Source organism: Pogona vitticeps, chromosome 2 (genome assembly GCF_051106095.1).
Source record: "Pogona vitticeps strain Pit_001003342236 chromosome 2, PviZW2.1, whole genome shotgun sequence".
Lineage (NCBI taxonomy): Eukaryota > Metazoa > Chordata > Lepidosauria > Squamata > Agamidae > Pogona > Pogona vitticeps.
The window spans coordinates 14,131,654-14,153,789 of record NC_135784.1 but is presented as its reverse complement, the minus strand read 5'-3'; the positions used below and the strand labels follow the sequence as shown (position 1 = coordinate 14,153,789).

At 44.5% G+C, this 22,136-nt stretch overlaps 1 protein-coding gene across 2 annotated transcripts; it reads left to right on the top strand.

The window, feature by feature from the left end:
• The first annotated feature begins 6,718 nt into the window (after positions 1–6,718).
• On the top strand, positions 6,719–19,697 carry LOC110070032 (uncharacterized). Of its 2 annotated transcripts, none has more exons than XM_020777626.3 (3): positions 6,719–6,840; positions 12,092–12,213; positions 14,915–19,697. In XM_020777626.3, the coding sequence occupies exons 2-3, from the start codon at positions 12,096–12,098 to the stop codon at positions 16,813–16,815; spliced, it is 2,019 nt and encodes a 672-aa protein (XP_020633285.3). In that variant the 5' UTR covers positions 6,719–6,840; positions 12,092–12,095; the 3' UTR covers positions 16,816–19,697. The 2 variants fall into 2 exon arrangements, with proteins under 2 accessions (XP_020633285.3, XP_020633284.3); XM_020777625.3 differs by having other exon boundaries at positions 14,912–19,697.
• Positions 19,698–22,136: the final 2,439 nt, after the last annotated feature.

Genomic DNA, 22,136 nt, shown 5'->3' with positions numbered 1-22,136 from the left:
TTCTGTTTTAATACATATCTTTTCTTCTAATGTTTTTAAGGCTTTTAACGTCTTTTCAGTGAACGTTTTGGCTAACCCAGGCTTTAAAAAAAAACCCAACACATTTCATGGATTTAAGGAAAAGAGAAAGATCCATAACAGGTAAATGGGTGGGTGCCTCCATCCACTCTTCCCTCTTGTCCTGCACTACCTGGCTCACGAAGAACCCACCACCCAGGAAGGGGGTCCTGACCCACTCTCTCTGACCCAGTTCTCCACCTCCAAGGCGTTCTTGGATGATCAGAGTATATGATCCCAGTTTGGGTGGATCTGAATGGCTTCAGCCACTGACAGCAAAGATAAAGAGAAGGGGCTTCCCAATCATTTAGGACTGGTAGGAAAACCTCCCTGATTTGTGAGGATCTTGCATCCAGGTGGGTTTCCTAGCCCTGATCCTGCAAACGCTCTGCCTTGGGAAAAGGCAGGGGGCTCTTTGGGCTTGGAGGGAAAGGCGATGGAGGAAAGAAAGGGATGGAAAGGATCACCAGGGGTCCCTCCCCTGCTTCCGGGTCCCCTCTCTAGGAAATAGGATTTCAGTCCCTTTAACCCTTGCTAAGGACATCAATCTGGAACAAGCTGGAAATCCTTGCACAGCTTTGCTTTTCCTCATTTTGCACACTTCTTGCTAACTGAGGGATCCGTTCAAGTCAAGATTTTGGAATATGTTTTTGCCGACACGGCTGTTCTGTTTTCTTTTGCCTTGCAAAATTAAGGTTGTGGCTTCCTTTATCGGCTCACTCCATCTCATGTTTCATTTTCCTCTTCTTCTACGGCACTCCACCGTGACTCGTCCGCAAAAAGCTAATATTACAAAAATATAAAAGTTAGTCTTTAAAGTGCCACCCCCCCTTTTTTAACATTATAAATACTGATATTTCCAGGTAAAGCCTTGCCACAAATCAAAATTGATGTGATGGCACATGAGGATGATGAATATTCTCATTAAGATAATTTTTATTTTTATTTACTATTTGTCATATAATAGTCAATTAATTCTCTCTCCCCTCCCCCTATATTTGTATATTTTTTAAAGCTTTCAAACAATGTTTTTAATTATGTAAGCAGCTTTGGGCCTTTTTAAGGAGAAAGGCAGGTAAAAATATTATAAATAAGTAAATAAATAATTGTGTGGACCACAGGTTTGTGTTGAGTGTTCTCATGATGTGCTCAAGTCTCATGGAACTCGAAATATGCCTCCTTAGGAGTAAGCCCTAGTGAGTCCTCCCCAATGCTTTCCAGCCATTAGCCATTGACTCCTATCTTGGTCTTCCTGGGCGGGAGGGATCAATCCTATGAGATCCTGTTCCAGTTTTCCTCTTCCTGGGAATTAATCCGATTGAAGTCTACTCATCCCTCCCATTGCATTCCATGGGACTGGGTTCTGCACAGCCCCACCGAGGATCACACTGCTACAGCCTTCCCCTACCCATGAAAAGACATGTGGGTGAAGGCTGGCATTGCCTGCGGAACCACCTGCCACTAGGAAGGTCCAACTTGAGCTCCTGGCTACCGCCCTTCTCTGCCAGGTGCTTGTCAGCTGTGTTGGATCCCATCATCCCCAAGCAGGATGGCTACTGAAAGAGACTTCCGTGCAAAGCAGCCTGAATCCTTTAGTTTTCATGGACCCCCGAAAGAGAGCCGAGAGAACATGCTTTTCCTTGGGGTAACAGAATCCCTCAGCCAGAGAAGGGCTGGGTAGGGGATTAGCAGAGTTGTAGTCCAATAAATTACTGACTCCAAGGTCTGCTTCAAAGTAAGAGCTGGGTCTATGGCAGATATCGAGAAGGTGCTTCTGAAGCCATTTATCCCCTCAACAGGCTGGCTAGGGGATTCTGGATCTTGTAGTCCTCAAAAAAGTCTTAACCCACAGCCTGTGGTGCCCGGCCTGAAGGATACAGGGTTGAAAGCCAGCTTATGTTTGCGACTTTATAGAGTCTAATAAAGGTATCATAGCTGTCTGGGTAGCTCAGTGGTTTACGTCTCTGGCTGCGGAGCCAGAGAGAGGTTGGGAGTTCGATTCCTCACTGTGCCTTCAGGGAGAGGAGACAGCACCTGGAATGGTTCACCCTAAATCAGAATTCACTTGACAACACACAGTTATTATTAAATAAAGGTATTGCCTGCCCTTACCTTCAGAGTACAAGGGCCACACAACTTTTTTGGGTGTAATTTTTTAATTGTCATTTCCCTCCTGCTTCCTATGTGGAACTTGTTTTAAACTGGAAAAGGTCTCACAATCCCAGGCTACTGAATTTGGGACACATAACTGTGGTCTTTCTTTGCTTTTATGGCGACCCAAGAAGTGCAAAATATAAGAAATGCTCGGACATGGGATAAATATTCTCTAATGCGCCTTCCTTTTATCAATCACTGTCGTCGTATTCTTCTCTGAGATCTCACGCCAGTCAATGGAACAGTGGTTTAAACTGGTTTGTAACCTCCTTAATCAGCTACACTGATTCTTTCAACCAAGTCCTGAATCATTCATTCCAGGATGTTACTTAATAATCATGTGTCACACCAAGTCAATTCTGACTTATGACAACCCTTTTCAAGGTTTTCCAAGTTAAAAAGTGCTCAGAAGTGGTTTCACATTCCCTTCTTCTGGGGGGAACCCTGTGTTCCCACCTAAGAACCCACACTGGGAAGAAACTGTGATGAGATGGGTTTTTGAGTTAAAATCTTTTAAAGGCATATGGGTTTTGTAATTAAGAAATAAGCCAGAGAGGTTCCATCTTGTTTCTTTGTATAAAGTATCTTTGTTATGCTGACAAGTGTTTTCCAGACGAGCCGACAGAATGTTATTCTGAAAGCCTGAGAAAGGACTCTGTGTGATTAGATAGATGGGAATTGTTGTGACTCTTTGAGAAACCACCGTAACCCAAATAACATCTGCTGTGTATGAGAAAGAATTCATGTGATGTAACAGGACTGTTTGCCTAGTAACGAACTCTGATTGGATGACATCGTGGGAAGGTGCATTAAGCCCTTGCCAGTTACTCTTGAAAAAGGAACTTTTTACCTATAGACATTGTCTTTCCAAGACCGACCTTTCAGTGATTCGTGACCTACACTTCAGCCATTTGGGACTCACTCTAATGTCTTTCGAGGGAGGCTGGTGGCCTACCTACATGGACTGGTTTCTATGCTTTGCTGGATTACTTTTGGACTTATGGGATTTTCCTAAGGACTGTGCATTGACTATTTTCTATGGACTGTTACCTATGGAATATTCTCTATGAACTCCTTTTCTTGGAATACTCCATATGGACTATGCTCTTGTAATTTTGTAAGGACTATGGTATATTCACTGGATTTTTCTTTTCTAAGGACTATGGGACATATAAGGGATTTTTACTTTTGTTTAGGGGTTTTTATTCTATAGGATCACTGAGGACTATAGCCTTGTTATAACCTACTTGGATTATTTTGTCTTACTAATGATTTCCTGGACTGGAACTGTTTTGATTCTTTTTAATGTCTTTTTGTATTTTTAATAAGGTTTTTGAATTCTTTTATATTTTTCATGTTTTCTTTGCCTCACTACATCTGTGTAACTAAACAGCACAATGCTAGATTATTTGTTTTGGTTTAATTTGACTTAGTAACATGCTTTTTCTTTAATAAAATAAAGATTATAAAACTCATTTGGTTTCCTGAACAGTACACTTGTCATAGGGTCATCTGAGAGTACTGCCTCGGCCTAGCTTACTTAGAGTCCTGTCAGTGGTGCAAGTTAAGTCTAAGGACTACAAAGCCCACTTGACCTTTTCACAATAATATCTGAGAGTACCAGGGTGTTCTTATGTGGGCAGACCTGTGAGAAGGAGTGTTGTAGCATGGCTGGCTGAATTGGACTCTTTCAGCCCATTTTAGCATGTGCAAACTCCTGATTGCTCTCTGTCCAAGCTTACACGTGTGTTTTCGAACCCGTGTTTGCTCACAGAAACCACTTAGATGTTTACTGTGTGGGAAAAGCTTCAGCCAGAACCCGACCCTTGCTCACCATGTGAGGATCCACCGCGGGGAGAAACCATTTGAGAGTCAGAAATGTGGGAAGAGCTTCAGTTGGAGCACAAATGTTTCTTCCCATATGAGAACCCACACCAGAGAGAAACCATTTTGATGCCTAGAATGTGGAAAGTAATTCAGAAATATAGTACATATTTCTTGGTTCTCATTTTTAAAAAATCCATGATTTGGCAGAATTTTTAAGTCAGAGGTGGTGGGCAATGTGTGAGATTTTGGGTCCAAACCCATGAGATTCACCCTGCACAGAAATGGCTGGAAAGAGCATTTTGTTTTTCAAGCAGAAGAAAGAAGTGAGATTGTTCCATTCACATCTCATTGCTGTTCACTTGCTTTCTCCACTTGATTGTCATCTTTTGACTTTTTTTTCAATCAAAATGTTCCCATTTTTGCATTGATCTGCATGCTTTTATAACTGCTCATTAACACAGAGTCAGTTATGATGTGTTCTTAGTACAGCAGAGGGGGTTCATCTGATCAAATGAACACATGTGGGTGGTGATCCTTGTAAATATGTTATAAAACAGCCCGTATAGTTGAATGAATCTTTTAATTATCATCAGAATACTGTACGTAGAAGTGGTTTTCCCCTTCCCTTCCTCCAGAGGGCGCCCTGGGACTGTGCAGCTTGCCCAAGGCCACCCAGGCTGGCTCTTCTCCCTGGAGGCAATGTGGGGGATTAGAACTCCCAACCTCTGGCTCTACAATCAGAAACCTAAACCACTGAGCTCTTCAGCCAGCAGTAAATCTATTAAACAATAGAAATGTAAATATGCAAAGTTATTCCATTATACCCTCTCTCCTCAGGTGATGAATCCCAGTACTGCTTGGCTGGGATGTCAAAAAATACTCACAAAATTATGTGTTCTTGGTGATTGGGTGGGTCTTGACAAGATCACACTGGCTCTACATTCATAGCTAGAAGGCTGTTTGTCCTTCAAATGGTCACCAATTGTGCCAACTTGTGATTTATAAAATAAAAACCCTGGATTACAAACATCTCATTGGCAATATTCTAATAAAACACCCATGCCATTCTCTTAGATGTAACCTCCAGCTGTCTTATTGATCAGCCCCAGTTCACCCTATTTTACCATCATTTTTACCATCAAAGACTAATCAGGTAAAACGGGGCTACTTGGATGCAGGACAAATTTTCTGTAACTGTGGAGAAATTCAATCAATACAGCACTTACATGCATGCAAATTATGCTTCGCCACATGTACAAAAAGAAGGTCTAGCAAATGGCCAAGATAAGGCTATCAAAATAGCCTGCTTCTGTAAAAAATAGTCTAGTTATCTTAAAATTTTAATTTGTTTTAAATTTTACCTCTATTTCATATACATTCATAAACTTAAACTGGGCAACCCACTAATAATGAATAAAAAATATCGCTATAGTCAATGGAACCAACCATATTGAATCTCTGTTGTATTTTAGTGTCTTCACTGTTTGCACAGCAGTAAATATTGACCAAACATGAAAGGAGCGAGGGGTGGTATGTATCTCCATCAAGGCAGATTGTGGTCTCACTCAGTTCTGCTTTGGTCAGACCTCATTTGGTTTCCTGTGTCCAGTTCTGAGCACTCCAGTGGAAGAAAAAACATGTAGGCAGCTCCACAGGCTGTCAATCAGTTTCTGGGCACAATTCAAAGAGGTAGTTTTAACCTTTAAAGCCCTAAACAGCCTGGATCCAAGTTTTCTCAAAGATTGTGTTTCCCATTATGAGTTGTATAAAGTATTAAGGTAATCAGGAGAAGCCTTTCGCTCCTGCCACCTTCACAGGTGCATTTGCTGGGGACACGAGAGAGGGCTTTCTCTGTGACTGCTTCCAGACTCTGGAACTCCCTGCCACTGGAGTCTTTGCTCTCTTTCCGCAAGCAGGCAAATGACCTTTCCCTTCAATTTATTTACTTATTTATTTTATTTATATTATATACAATTGTGTTTCATTATTTAATTTTATGTTGGAAGCCGCCTAGAGTGGTCCACTGGTCCAGATAGGCGGGGTAAAAATCCAATTAATAATAATAATAATAATAATAATAATAATAATAATAATAATAATAATAATAATAATAATAATAATAATAATAATAATAATAATAATAATAATAATAATAATAATAATAATAATAATATATTCTGCCTATCTGGTCAATTATTCAAGCAGGCTTTCCTGTCATAAGAATCCATTATGTTCATTCCAACCTCCGACTTAACGTGCAAGTCTTCGAGACACCACAGGGCTCTTCAGCATTTTTAGTCCAACTAGTTGCAAAGGAAGCAAGAATCGGATCATAAACCATGTTAATTTGACTCCTGATTCTCCCCCAACCTCCCCACCGACCTTTTAACCTCGTCTTTAAAACACTACTCACATCAAACCTCCAATTTTCTTCCCCGCCAACAAAAAAACTAAATACATAAACGAGGGATGGACAGAAAGCTATCGCTGACGTCTCCCTGTCCTTTTTTTCTCTGGCCATACTTTTTCACATTTAAAGGACCTCAGAGAGGATGAAAAACACACCTCCCGTCCTCTCCTCGAAGGGTTAAAGAGAGCGACTCGCGCGGCTAGAGAGGCCGCCGGGAGAAAGAAGGCGCGAGTGGGTCACCTCTGGGAAACCATTTCCGGCCCGCTTTTCTCCTCCCTCCCCTTCCCTTTCCCTCTCTCTCGCCCCCCTCCCTCCTGCAACCTCCCTCTCCTCCATGCAAGGCTGCAGGAGCAGCTGGGCTGCAGCTGCCACCGGGGCTGGGAAGGCATCGGGTGAGTTGCAGCTTCCCTGGGGTGGACGGAAGAGGACGCAAGATTGTTTTTTCCAGGCAGGCAGGGAAAAAGGAGGGGAGAAAGGGAAGCAGCACTGAGTGGGGTGGGGGGCAGGAATAACAAAGACCCCCCCACCCCTCTCCATGCAGGAGGGGGTTCATCCCATGCAGTGCCCCCCCCATGGCCGGGACTCCCTCCCTCTGTGCACAAAAAGCTTCGCCTCCTTGTCTTCTGGGCGCCACATCTGGATTTATCAGTTCAAAGATCTGGCTGTTGTATTTGGGGACAACCTAAGCAGGCAAGCCTTCACGGGAAAGACAATCATGCTTGCAAAAGTTGAAGGCGGCAGGCAAAAAGGGGAGGGCGGAGCCACAGGGCCACGCCTTCCCAGGGCCACGCCCACTCGAAAAGGTCCCGCTTGCAAAAAAAAAGAGGGGCACCCCTCAAGCCCCCTTACACCTCGTAATAGCTTAAATGGGTTTTTAATTCAGGAGTGCACCAGGCCCTCCCCCCAGGAATCCTGCAGACTGTTGGTGACACAGCTGTTGGGAACTTTTGGAGCCCAGATTGTGTGTGTGTGTGTGTGTGTGTGTGTGTGTGTGTGTGTGTGTGTGTGTGTGTGTGTGTGTGTGTGTGTGTGTGTGTGTGTGTGTGTGTGTGTGTGTGTGTGTGTGTGTGTGTGTGTGTGTGTGTGTGTGTGTGTGTGTAAGCACTGGAGGAATTATCTGAGTCATCTGCTGTGCTGCCCCTATGGGCTTCTGCATGCACCCCACGTGACAGATGCCCAAACCTGACCCGATGTTTCTTCTGTCTGCTTGGGAAAGAGATAGAAATGGAACTTCCCCCACACCTTGCATAAAGTGCCCTCGAGGTTGAAGGCGTTGGTCTTCTCCAAACCGGTGTTAATGCAGAGCCCGGAATGGTTTAGGACCTCCCTTCTTATCAGCGTGCCTCTTTCTGAGCTCGTCCCCCTACACCGCTTGCACTTCCCAGGCTTCGGTGCTGCGGGAGGCCAGGACACCCACAACTTCCCAGCATCAGTGGTAGCTGCAGCCCAGCTGCTCCTGCAGCCTGCATGGAGGAGAGGGAGGTTGCAGGAGGGAGGGGACGGGAGAAGGACAAGATGGTTGGATAGTGTCACCGAAGCTACCAACATGAATCTGACCCAACTCCAGGAGGCAGTGGAAGACAGGAGGGCCTGGCCTGCTCTGGTCCATGGGGTCACAAAGAGTTGGACATGACTTAACGACTAAACAACAACAACATAACCATCATACAATATGCCAGTTTTTGTGGCTCAAACACCACTTTGTCGGACTTGTATCAGTGTGAAGAACTTGAGGTCCAGCAGTTCATGTGTGTGTGTGTTTAGTCGTTTAGTCGTGTCCGACTCTTCGTGACCCCATGGACCAGAGCACGCCAGGCCCTCCTGTCTTCCACTGCCTCCCGGAGTTGTGTCAGGTTCATGTTGGTTGCTTCGCAGACACTGTCCAGCCATCTCATCCTCGGTCGTCCCCTTGTCCTCTTGCCATCACACTTTCCCAACATCAGGGTCTTTTCCAGGGAGTCTTTTCTTCTCATTAGATGGCCAAAGTACTGGAGCCTCAGCTTCAGGATCTGTCCTTCCAGTGAGCACTCAGGGTTGATTTCCTTTAGAACTGATAGGTTTGTTCTCCTTGCAGTCCAGGGGATTCTCAAGAGCCTCCTCCAGCACCACAATTCAAAGGCATCAATTCTTCGGCGGTCTGCTTTCTTTATGGTCCAGCTCTCACTTCCATACATCACGACAGGAAAAACCATAGCTTTGACTATTCGGACTTTTGTTGGCAAGGTGATGTCTCTGCTTTTCAAGATGCTGTCCAGATTTGTCATCGCTTTCCTCCCAAGAAGAAGGCGCCTTTTAATTTCAGGGCTGCTGTCTCCATCTGCAGTGATCATGGAGCCCAGGAAGATAAAATTTGACACTGCCTCCATATCTTCCCCTTCTATTTCCCAGGAGGTGATGGGACCAGTGGCCATAATCTTTGTTTTTTTGATATTGAGTTTCAGACCGTTTTTTGCACTCTCCTCTTTCACCCTCATTACAAGGTTCTTTAGTTCCTCCTCGCTTTCTGCCATCAGAGTGGTATCATCTGCATATCGGAGGTTGTTGATATTTCTTCCGGCAATCTTAATTCCGGCTTGGGTTTCTTCCAGTCCAGCCTTCCGCATGATGTATTCTGCATATAAGTTAAATAAGCTGGGGGACAATATACAGCCTTGCCGTACTCCTTTCCCAATTTTGAACCACTCAGTTGTTCCATGACCAGTTCTAACTGTTGCTTCCTGTCCCACATATAGGTTTTTCAGGAGACAGATAAAGTGGTCAGGCACTCCCATTTCTTTAAGAACTTGCCATAGTTTGCTGTGGTCCACACAGTCAAAGGCTTTGGCATAGTCAATGAAGCAGAAGTAGATATTTTTCTGGAACTCTCTGGCTTTCTCCATAATCCAGCGCAAGTTAGCAGTTTGGTCTCAAGTTCCTCTGCCTCTTCGGAATCCAGCTTGTACTTCTGGGAGTTCTCGGTCCACATACTGCTGAAGCCTACCTTGTAGGATTTTGAGCATAACCTTGCTAGCGTGCGAAATGAGTGCAATTGTACGGTAGTTGGAGCATTCTTTGGCACTGCCTTTCTTTGGGATTGGGATGTAGACTGATCTTTTCCAATCCTCTGGCCACTGTTGAGTTTTCCAAACTTGCTGGCATATTGAATGTAGCACCTTAACAGCATCATCTTTCAAGATTTTAAATAGTTCAACTGGAATGCCATCACCTCCACTGGCGTTGTTAGCCAGGCTTTCTAAGGCCCACTTGACTTCGCTCTCCAGGATGTCTGGCTCAAGGTCAGCAACTACATTGTCTGGGTTGTCCAGGATATCCACATCTTTCTGATATAATTCCTCTGTGTATTCTTGCCACCTCTTCTTGACGTCTTCTGCTTCTGTTAGGTCCCTCCCATTTTTGTCTTTTATCATGTTCATCTTTGCGCAAAATGTTCCTCTAATATGTCCAATTTTCCTGAACAGATCTCTGGTCTTTCCTTTTCTGTTATCTTCCTCTATTTCTTTGCATTGTTCATTTAAGAAGGCCCTCTTGTCTCTCCTTGCTATTCTTTGGAAGTCTGCATTCAAGTTTCTGTAACTTTCCCTATCTCCCTTGCATTTTGCTTCCCTTCTCCTCTCTGCTATTTCTAAGGCCTCGTTGGACAGCCACTTTGCTTTCTTGCATTTCCTTTTCTTTGGGATGGTTTTCGTTGCTGCCTCCTGGACAATGTTACGAGCCTCTATCCAAAGTTCTTCAGGCACTCTGTCCACCAAATCTAGTTCCTTAAATCTGTTCTTTACTTCCACTGTGTATTCATAAGGGATTTGGTTTAGATTATACCTGAGTGGCCCAGTGGTTTTTCCTAATCTCTTCAGTCTAAGCTTGAATTTTGCTATGAGAAGCTGATGATCAGAACCGCAGTCAGCTCCAGGTCTTGTTTTTGCTGACTGTATAGAGCTTCTCCATCTTTGGCTGCAGAGAATATAATCAATCTGATTTCGATATTGCCCATCTGGTGATTTCCATGTATAGAGTCGCCTCTTGTGTTGTTGGAAAAGAGTGTTTGTGATGACCAGCTTATTCTCTTGACAAAACTCTATTAGCCTTTGTCCTGCTTCGTTCTGAACTCCAAGGCCAAACTTCCCTGTTGTTCCTTTTATCTCTTGGCTCCCTACTTTAGCATTCCAGTCCCCTAGAATGAGAAGAACATCTTTCTTTGGTGTCAGTTCTAGAAGGTGTTGTAAATCTTCATAGAATTGTTCAATTTCAGTCTCCTCAGCAATGCTGGTTGGTGCATAAACTTGGATTATTGTGATGTTGAATGGTCTGCCTTGGATTCGTATTGACATCATTCTATCATTTTTGAGATTGTATCCCATTACAGCTTTTCCCTCTCTTTTGTTGACTATGAGGGCTACTCCATTCCTTCTACGGGATTCTTGCCCACAATAGTAGATATGATAATCATCTGAGCTGAATTCGCCCATTCCTGTCCATTTTAGTTCACTGATGCCCAGGATGTCGATGTTTATTCTTGCCATCTCCTGTTTGACCACCTCCAGCTTCCCAATGTTCATAGATCTTACATTCCAGGTTCCTATGCAGTATTTTTCTTTGCAGCATTGGATTTTCCTTTCACTTCCAGGCACGTCCACAGCTGAGCGTCCTTTCGGCTTTGGCCCAACCACTTCATTAGCTCTGGAGCTACTTGTACTTGTCCTCCGCTCTTCCTCAGTAGCATGTTGGACGCCTTCCGACCTGAGGGGCCCATCTTCCAGCGTCATATCTTTTAGCCTTTTGTTTCTGATCATGGGGCGTTCTTGGCAAAGATACTGGAGTGGCTTGCCATTTCCTACTCCAGGTGGATTGCGTTTAGTCGGAACTCTCCACTATGTCCTGTCCGTCTTGGGTGTCCCTGCACGGCATAGCCCATAGTTTCTCTGAGTTACTCAAGCCCCTTCGCCACGACAAGGCAGCAATCCATGAAGAAGCCAGCAGTTCATGGCAAAATGGATTTCACCAGGAAAGTTACTCTTCGATGTAACGTTCTTGGCCAGTTGGATTTCGCCAGGCACAGCTTTCTTAGTCAGGAGAGGTGCAGGAAGCGGTATGGTGGTCGTCTTGAAAATTATAGCAGAGGCAGCTGTGGATTGAGTATCACACCCTAGTTCTTCAAATCCTGAAGGCCTGGCCATTGTGTGCACACACATGCTTAGAGATTGATCGTATTTTGGGTTCTTTGCATGCCATCTTGGGTGCTCTGTGGGGTTATATTTTACCATATCATGGATCGGGTGAGGAGATGGGTTTCTGTTTATGTCTTACGTTGGAAACTGCCCAGAGCAGTGGTAGGCCACTCGTAGATGGGCAGTATAGAAATTTAAAACATACGTGTATTCCTGGTAGCTTTATATTATCTATTTGATGTCTTGCACTCATGCTGTCCTCAGTTCTCCACTCTTCTTAAGAATGTCGGGTAAATCCTTAGCAGTTGTGGGTGGGGTGCAAATTGTGAGTCTTCGGCCACAGGCTTTCTTCCTTGCTTTCTGCTTCTGTTTCCCTAAATCCCCACCACGCTGGAATTTCCCATCTTGTTAGATTGAAGTTCTTACATACCATTTTTGTATGCTTTTTCTCTCTCTCACTTTGTCCTTTCCAAAATTTCAGGCGCATGGAGGGGAGGAGGGCCGGAAGCGTGAGACAGGTAGGCCCCGTCTCTGAAGAAGCGCTGATGGCCTCAACCAGAGGGTCGCACAGCGAGATGGCATTTCAGAAGGCTGCCAATGAGTGTGAGTCCTGTTCTGACTGTATTATTGCTGAAGAGTTGTGTAGGTTATAAATGCCTCTATGCCTTAATGGGTGGAGAAGTCTGTGAGGGATATCAGGATAAAGATGAAATATATATATACAGAAGTGATTTACCTACAATAGAAATAACTTTATTTCTTCTATCTGTCTGTCCGTCCGTCTGTCTATCCATCCATCCCCCACATTTATAAACTGCCTCATTAGAATCACATAATAATTCAGTTGGAAGGGGCCTTTAAGGCCATCCAGTCCAGCTCCCTGCTCAAGGCAGGAATCCAGCTCAAAGCAGATCTGACAGATTATCTATCTGTCTGTCTGTCTGTCTTTCCGTCCGTCTGTCCGTCCGTCCGTTCGTTCGTTCATTCATTCCTCACATTTATAAACTGCCTCATTAGAATTACATAATAATTCATCTGTCTGTCTGTCTGTCCATCCATTCCTTCCTTCCTCACATTTATAAACTGCCTCATTAGAATCACAGAATAATTGAGTTGGAAGGGGCCTTTAAGGCCATCCAGTCCAACCCCCTGCTCAAGGCAGGAATCTAGCTCAAAGCAGATCTGACAGATTATCTGTCTGTCTGTCTGTCTGTCTGTCTGTCTGTCTGTCTGTCTGTCTGTCTATCTATTGTAAGGTAAATCTTTTGAATATATATATTGCAGCCCAGATACAGAAGTCTGCAGACCAGCTGTATTTACCTCCTTTAGAGCCTTATTCAGCCTCTTTGTGTTTTCAAACACAAGGAAGCTGCCCCACTGTGACCTGGGAGTCATAAGTCTTCCCGGAGAGCATAGTTCATTGGGAGGAGTCCTATATAGCCGGGGTTCCGAACCCCTGGTCTGCAGGCTGGTACTGGTCCTTGCCAGGACCGGGTTGTGGAGACAGATCTCCCGCCCCCTGCACACACTCCCTCCCGCATGCACACATGGGCCCCCCATATGCACGCATGGGTGCCCCACCCCATGCACTGGTGCCCCACTCATTAATGCACTCATACCCGGCCCCCCCAACTGGTCTGTGGATTGGAAAAGGTTGGGGACCACTACTTTATAGGGCTTAATCGGCAGTGAAACTACACTTCCCAGAAACGCCTACAACTCTCAGGTTGCATCAGGCCAGCTTCCTTTCTGTACAGGAAATGTAAGTCCAAGAGCCAAGCAGCCTTGAAGGTGGGGTCTTGTTCCAGGTCAGCGGAATGTTGGTATCTGTAGGTGTGAGTCTGTGGGCTGTAATTCCTGGGTTTATGCCTGGGGATAATTGGAATGTTCTGGGAGTTGGAGTCCAAAAAAGAAACAAAGGGCATCATCCTGGTCTTCTTAGCCGAGGTACTCAGAGTGGAAACCTTACTGCATGTAAAAGAAATAACTCCAGTCAGAAATCATTTAAAGTACAATAGGAACCTCGTATGTGCAGGATTAGTATCCACGGTTTCACCTCTCCACGGTCTGAAAATATTAAAAATATTAAAAGAAAAAAAACAAAGAAACTCTTTTTCACATGTATTACCAGAACCTACCACTAGAGGAAGCCAGACACCATGCTACAAATATTTGTTAGGGAAGAACACATCGCATGGTCTCTGGCACCCTCTCCTGGCCAGTTCTGGCAATGCATTTAAAAATAATTTTCTGGTTTTGGTTGAAGGTTTTTCAGGCTGTTTGGCCGTGTTCTGGAGGTTTTTCTTCCTAACATTTCTTCGAAGGACAGGAGTTAGAACTCTGTCTGGGAACACTAACTGTAACTCCTGTCCTCTGAAGATGCTGGCCACAGAGACTGGTGAAACGTTATGAAGAAAAACCTCCAGAACACGGCCAAACAGCCTGAAAAACCTACAGCAACCATTGGATCCCGGCCTTGAAAGCCTTTGAGAGTACATTTTCTAGTTTTGTTTGTTTGTTTGTTTTGTTGTTGCTTAGTCGTGTCCGACTCTTCATGACCCCAGGCTCTCCTGTCTTCCACTGCCTCCCAGAGTTTAGTCAAATTCCTGTTTGTTGCTTCGATGACACTGTCCAACCATCTCGTCCTCTGTCGTCCCCTTCTCCTCTTCCCTTCACACTTTCCCAACATCACAGTCTTTTCTAGGGAGTCTTCTCTTTGCATGAGATGGCCAAAGTATTGGAGCCTCAGCTTCAGGATCTGTCCTTCCAGTGAGCATTCAGGGTTGATTTCCTTCAAAATGGATAGGTTTGTTCTCCTTGCAGTTCAGGGGACTCTCAAGAGTCTCCTCCAGCACCACAGTTCAAAAGCATCAATTCTTCGGCATCCACTCTCCACTGTGACCTGTCCGTCTTGGGTGTCCTTCCACAGCATAGCCCATAGCTTCTCTGAATTACTCAAGCCCCTTCACCACAATAAGGCAGCAAACTATGAAGGGGCTTGTTTGTTTTACCATGCTATATCTATAGTGTTCACTATTATCCAAGGTTTTCAGTATCCGGTTGGGACTTGGAACCAATCCTGAGTGGATGGGTGTGTGTGTGCCCTACTGTACTTGACTACATTCCAAAAATACGGTGGTGCCTCGCATAGCGATTGCTCCGTATAGCGATGAAATCGCTTTGCGATGGACTTTTTGCCATCGCAAAAGCGATCGCTTTGCGATGGTCCCTATGGGGAAATTTCGCTTTTTCATTTTTTTCCCTCTCGCATATATCACTCATTTCTGTTTTTTTGCTTCAGCAGGGGATCTGTGGAAGAGCACAGTTGAAGAGGAAGCCCATCAGGTATTGGAAGAGAGCGATCAATATTCAGACGTGGAAAAGGATGTTGCGAATCAAGACAGAGTGAAGAAGCCGAAAGGAAAACAAATATTTGAAGAGGACATTGGGTCGGTTGATGGTCTAGACACTGATTTCGATGAAATTCCAGGTCATAAACAATTAAGAAAAGGTGACAGACAGAATGAGTGTTCTGCATATGTAGAAAACCATCATGGTACCTCAAGTGTTATGGCCCAAACTGGAGAAAAACCCAAGCCATTTATGTGTCAAGAATGCGGGAAGAGCTTCAGTAGAACCTCAGAACTGAATAGACACAAAAGAATCCACACGGGAGAGAAACCCTTTAAATGCCTGGAGTGTGGAAAGGGCTTCAGTCAGAGCAGAAACCTCACTTCCCATCAAAGGAGCCACACAGGGGAGAAACCATATAAATGCCTAGAGTGTGGGAAATGCTTCAGCAATAGCGGAATTCTTACCACCCATCAAAGGAGCCACACAGGCGAGAAACCCTATAAATGCCTAGAATGTGGGAAGTGCTTCAGTCAGAGCGGAATTCTTACTGCCCACCAAGGAATGCATTCGGGGCAGAAACCCTTCAAATGCCTGGAGTGTGGGAAGAGATTTCGCCAGCTCATCCACCTTACCTCCCACGAAAGAATCCATACGGGAGAGAAACCCTTCAAATGCCAGGAGTGTGGGAAGAGTTTTCGTCAGCACATCCACCTTACCTCCCATAAAAGAACACATACAGGGGAGAAACCCTTTAAATGCCAGGAATGTGGAAAGAGTTTCAGCCAGAGCTCACATCTTATCAGGCATGAAAGGACCCACACTGGAGAGAGACCCTTTAAATGCTTATTGTGTGAAAAGAGCTTCGGGCACAGCTCCGAACTTGTTAGGCATGAAAGAACCCATACGGGAGAGAAACCCTTTAAATGTCCCGAATGTGAAAAGAGCTTTAGTCGGAGCTCCGAGCTTATTCGGCACAAAAGGATCCACACAGGAGAGAAACCCTTTAAATGCTTGGAGTGTGATAAAAGCTTCATCGATAGTACAAACCTCATCAGACATCAGATAAGCCACACGGGGGAGAAACCATATAAATGCAGTGAGTGTGGGAAATGTTTCAGTCAGAGCCGAAGTCTTACGGCACATCAAAGGACCCACACAGGAGAGAAGCCCTTTAAATGCCTGGAGTGTGGGAAATGTTTTAGTCAGAGTGGAATTCTTACCGCCCACCAAGGAATGCATACAGGGCAAAAACCCTTTAAATGCCTAGAGTGCGGGAAGCGTTTCCGTCAGCACATCCACCTCACTTCCCACAAGCGAATCCACACAGGAGAGAAACCCTTTAAGTGCCTGGAGTGTGGAAGGAATTTCCGTCAGCACATCCACCTCACTTCCCACAAGAGAATCCACACGGGAGAAAAACCCTTTAAATGCCTGGAGTGTGGAAAAAGTTTTAGCCATAACTCGATCCTCATTTCTCATGTAAGAACCCACACGGGAGACAAACCCTTTAAATGTCTGGAGTGTGGGAAGTGTTTTACCTGGAGCACGCTCCTTATTAGACACGAAAGGACCCACACAGGAGAGAAACCCTTTAAATGCCAGGAATGTGGGAAGGGCTTCAGCGAGGCCTCCCTGCTTAATAAACACCAGAGACGTCACACCGGGGAGAAGCCATTCAAATGCTTTGAGTGTGGAAAGGGTTTTTTTTCAAGCACGCTCCTTATTCGGCATCAAAGAATCCACACCAGGGAGACCCCGTTTAATGCCTGGTGTCTGCAAAACACCTCCGTTGAAACTCAGGACGTTTTAGATGTAAAAGAATTCACAGAGGGGAATAAAGTCATAAAATAAGAGAACATTAGTATTCTTGTAGGAAAAGAAAAGTGGGTTGCTTCGCATTGCTTTGATGCGGTGAAGTGACCCTGCTTAAAATCTGGAATAGATCGTAACAAAATAAAGGGCCATTCAAACATCAGCGGTCTTTTTACCCACAAAGTTATATCTTTTTCCAGGTGCTGCAAACTTTTTCTTGAAGTTCTATTATCATCATGTGCTGTCAAGTCACTTCTGACTTAATGGCAACCCTTTCTAGGGTTTTCATAAGGTAGAGAATACACAGGAGTTTCTTATTCCCTTCTTTGTGGACTGTGCACAGTTTGCCCAAGGCCACATAGGCTGGCTCTACTTGCAGGAGGCACCACAAGGAATCGAATTCCCAACCTCTGGCTCCGTAACCAGATACAGTGGTGCCTCGCTTAACGATTGCCTCCCTTAATGAGGAAATCGCTTGATGATTAGGTTTTTGCGATTGCAAAAGCGATCGCAAAACGATGGTTTAAATGGGAAAAATCCGCTTCATGATGATCGGTTCCCTGCCTCGGGAACCGATTTTCACATGATGACAATCTAAAAACAGCTGATCGTCGGATTTCAAAACGGCCACCGGGTGTACAAAATGGCTCCCCGCTGTGTTTAGGAACCATTTTTCGCTATACAGGCACCCGAAAATGGCCGCCCCTATGGAGGATCTTCGCTGGACGGTGAGTTTTCAGCCCATTGGAACGCATTGAATGGGTTTCAGTGCATTTTAATGGGCTTTTTTATTTCACTTTACCATGTTTTCGCTCTACAGCGATTTCACTGGAACGAACTAACATCGTCAAGTGAGGCACCACTGTACCAAACTCACTGAGCTATCCAGCCACCTATAATAATCCTATGCCATCAAGTCACTTCTGACTTATGGCAACCCTTTCCAGAAGTGCTTTCCTATTCCTTTCTTCTGGGGCAACCTAGGACCGTACAGCTTGCCCAAGGCCACATAGGTTGGCTCTACTTGCGGGATGCACTGCAGGGAATCGAACTCCTAACCCCTGGCTCACAGACAAAGACCTAAACCCCTGAGCTATCCAAACAGCTTCAACTGAAGATCTATAGTGGTGTAAAGAAATTCTGCTAAGCTATATTTGTCAATAAATAGGCCTATGTTTTCTGTGAAGTAAATTAAGAACCAATGTGTTCACACTAGGTGTGTGGTTGAAGAGGAAATTGCTTGTGGTCATTCTTGTATGGAATCCTCCTTGTATGGAATTCACAACATTGATCTCTCTTATCTCTCTAATGGCTTTTTTCTCCCTTCCCCCATTTTTAACATATTTTGCAACACAACATGCAGTCTTCGAGGGACTGGTTCCTCTTCATATCTAAGAGGGCATTACGGACGAAGGGACGGATCAGTCTGTGCAGGATCCATGGCGGAAGTCCTCCGGGGTCATCCTCAAGACTATCAGTTTTATGATGTTATTCTCGTGGTCAAGTTACTTCCTTAGGAATGAGTGGCCTCCCAAATATCCTACTGTTAACAACCTTGCTCAGATCTTGCAAACTCAAGTTTAATTTTAGCATGAGCTTCTGTAAGCAAGGGCTAACTTGGATCTAGTGACTAAAGGTAATGCAGACTTGAATCCTAGGCAACAGATGCTTGGTTGGACATACTTGTACTTAATCAATGCTGAAGAAGGTGCTAAGGAACATATATGGCAAAAAGAATTTGGAGAACAGAAATTGTCTTGTGGCTTCTCCGTTATGGAAGGCTTAGGAAACACAGAGGCACAAATGTTGCTTTTCCTGTCCAGAAACAAACATGGTGAACACCTGACTCTACAGCTAAGTCAAATGCCACCTAGTGACTGAACTGTGTAATGGCATTATCCACCCATGAAATATTTATGTGTTCACCCACAGAGAAAGGGGATTGTTTTGATAAATACTGGGACATCTGCTGACATATTTTTAGTTGTACATTCTGTCACTTCTCTAATTTAAACAGTCCTTCCTTTTAAATGTTTCTTTTCTCAGAGCACAGAGGCCAGGATTTGAGGGGATTCGGCTTTCTGATTGGTTTCCTTGGCCTTTAGAGTTGACTCATATCCCAGTCCCAGCCTGAACCATTATCATCTTGAAAGGGATAACAGAGGGAAAAATCATACTGTAGCTGCTTCCAGCCAAAATACAGTATTTTCTCTCTCTTTGAAAATATTTGCATACAAGAGGAGTCAGCCAGGACAAGAGAGAAAGCCTCCTCAGTAACCGCGGTCAAGACTGTGGAATATCTTACCCCATAAGATCCACTTAGCCCCCCCTTTCCCTGTATTTTAATAATCATGTATTATCAAAGAGTGCTGCTTATATACCGCTTCATAGTGCTTAAAGCACTCTGGGTGGTTTACAGTTTAATTATGCAGGCTGCACAATGCATCCACTCACACCCACACAAGCTGGGCACTCAAGTAACCGACCTCGGAAGGCTGGAAGGCTGAATGAATTTGAGCGAGTTACCTGGGATAGAAACCTAGGGCATAAGCAGAGTTTTAGCTGCAGTTCTGCAGTTTAACCACTGTGCCACGAGACTCCTTAGTCAAGTCAATTTTGACATACGGTAACCCTTTGCAGGGTTTTGAAGGTAGAAAATACTCAGAAATGGTTTCCCATTCTCGTTTTCTGTGGGGTTCCTGGGACTGTGCAGCTTGCCCAAGGCCACATAGGCTGGCTCTATTCGCAGGAGGCCCAGTGGGGGAATCGAACTCCCGACCTTTGGCTCCACAGGCAGAAACCTAAACCACTGAACTATCTTGCCAGCTACCAAAATGTTCCTCTTTCACAAAGCATTTCTCCAATTCAAGGAGATGATGTTTATGTTGTGCTAGGACCCATAAATGTTTTTATCTGCTGAACCTGTTTGCATTTCTATATTCCTTGATTTGTTTTATGGGATAGTTTTTCTTACCATTTATTTTAAGGAAGTGTTAGTTGCATTGGAAACGCAGGATGTAATTTTTTTAAAATATATAACCCTTTAAAATACAGAGAAATGCATAGAAAGGAATATATAAAAGACTGCTTTGAGGCAGAATGCTGTACCAGAAAAACTATATTTTGTTTGACTGGAAGAGCACAGATTGAAAGGGTACAGCTAGATTTGATATATTTTATTGTTTTTCTCTCATTTTTCAGACCTACGTTGTCACATCACAAAGAGAGAAGGATGTTCAAGCCTCCCATTCGTTGTTGTTTCTTCTACTTCAACTCCCAGAATTCCCTGGGCAGAATTCTGGGAGTTCCAGCCCACAGAAACCTGTATTTCACTCACCTGGAACAGGGCCTGTCTTCCAGACTGCCTTACTTGGTGTTTCTGTTGTTAAAAGTACAAAAAAGCAACAGCTCTAGTATTTCTTGAGCGGCATAGGTCTCTGTGGGTGAGGTAGTTTTACCTCTAATACCTGAATTCTGGGAGTCCACAGACTCACACCGACATTTTCAGTCACCTGAAACAAGGCCTAATTTCCTGGCTCCTTGGCTATCTCAGCTCTTCTTGGGCCTACTGTTGTCATGGTGTTTAAGGCCTAGGTCTTCATGGGAAGTGTAGTCTCCTTGCCTATTATGATCTAATAAGCAAGGAGACTACACTTCCCATGAAGACCTAGGCCTTAAACACCATGACAACAGTAGGCCCAAGAAGAGCTGAGATAGCCAAGGAGCCTGGAAGTTAGGCCTTGTTTCAGGTGACTGAAAATGTCGGTGTGGGCCTGTGGGCTCCCAGAATCCAGTCTGGAGGATCCTGGGAGTTGAGAGTTCAAAACAAAACAAACGAATAAGCAACTCCAAACGGCACACCCCAGTTCAGGTTCTAAAAACTGAAAAGACAGGCGATGGGAAGGAAGAGTGGGCCAGAAAGTTAGAGATGGGGTAGATGTTTCACAATGCCTTCATGGAGGATTTTTAAGACTTGGATGAGATCCTGTGGTTTATCTTGTCCACCCCCCCCCAAGTAGTCTGCATCTGCATATTCCTTCCAGCCTGTTAAAAAACCCAACAAAGGAGAGCCCAACCACCACCCGAGGTAATCCTGTTACAACACCTTGATGGTGGAAGATCTTGTCTGTAAAGAGTTATACATCTTGCCTCCCCATGTTCTGTTACAGATATTCTATGGGGTACGCCATGAGTAGAGAACCTGTGGCCCTCTCTCAGATGGGTTACCATTCCCACAATGGTTTTTGGACATCCTGGCTGGACCTGATGGGAGTCGGAGTCCCCCAATGTCACAAGTTCACCCTGAAGAGTAAACAGCTGAGCCATTTTCAGGATATGTTATGGGTGAATGTGTTTGGATGAACGGATGTGTCTTCCTTATAATGTGGGCATCTTAGCATTCTTTTTTTTTCTCTCTTGCTGAGCTGCTGAATAAATCTTCCAGAATTTGTATTTAATGTGTGCTTGGACCAATAATGCTGCTGTGTCTTTTCTCCTTTGGTGTAGCCACCCAGCGGCTTCCCTCTAAGCCAGCAGTTCCAAACTTCTTCTTATGCCAGATCTGAAGATTAAAAAATTGGAAAAATTAACAAAATACATGGATCTGGCAATAAAAATAAATTTTTTGTAGGTGAAACATTTCAGTGGTCCCCATAGTCATTGGGGGATTGGGAACAATGATGCAGAATTTCATAAAATATAACCACCTTCAGATCTCTGAAACAACACTATCAGAGCCACAAAACCCCACAATATTAGGAACAGCATACATATTTCTCTGATATCTGATGCTTGGGTTTTTTGTTAAAACTTGTATCTGTTCTATAATACAGTACGACCCCCTTATCTACGGGACCAGTATCCACGGATTCACTTGCTGACGGGCAGAAAATAGTAAAAGAAAAATCCCCAATATACTACACACTGTATATGTATATTTAACAGCAAAGTTGTCACAAATGGCCAGCAGAGGGAGACCATGCTATCTGCAGAGGGACGTGGTGGCACTGCGGGCTAAACCACAGAAGCCTGTGCTGCAGGGTCAGAAGACCAAGCAGTCGTAAGATCGAATCCACGCAATGGAGTGAGCGCCCGTCGCTTGTCCCAGCTCCTGCCAACCTAGCGGTTCGAAAGCATGCAAATGCAAGTAGATAAATAGGGACCACTTCGGTGGGAAGGTAACAGCGTTCCGTGTCTAAGTCGCACTGGCCATGTGACCACGGAAGATTGTCTTCGGACAAAACGCTGGCTCTATGGCTTGGAAATGGGGATGAGCACCGCCTCCTAGAGTCGAACACGACTGGACAAAAATTGTCAAGGGGAACCTTTACCTTTACCTAGCAAAATATACAGTACTGTAT

Bases quoted from the DNA above. Each gene is read 5' to 3' on its own strand.
- LOC110070032 (XM_020777625.3), top strand. From the start codon at position 12,096: ATGGAGGGGAGGAGGGCCGGAAGCGTGAGACAGGTAGGCCCCGTCTCT. The intron at 12,214-14,911 runs GTGAGTCCTGTT...TTTTTGCTTCAG, and splicing joins TCAGAAGGCTGCCAATGAGT to CAGGGGATCTGTGGAAGAGC.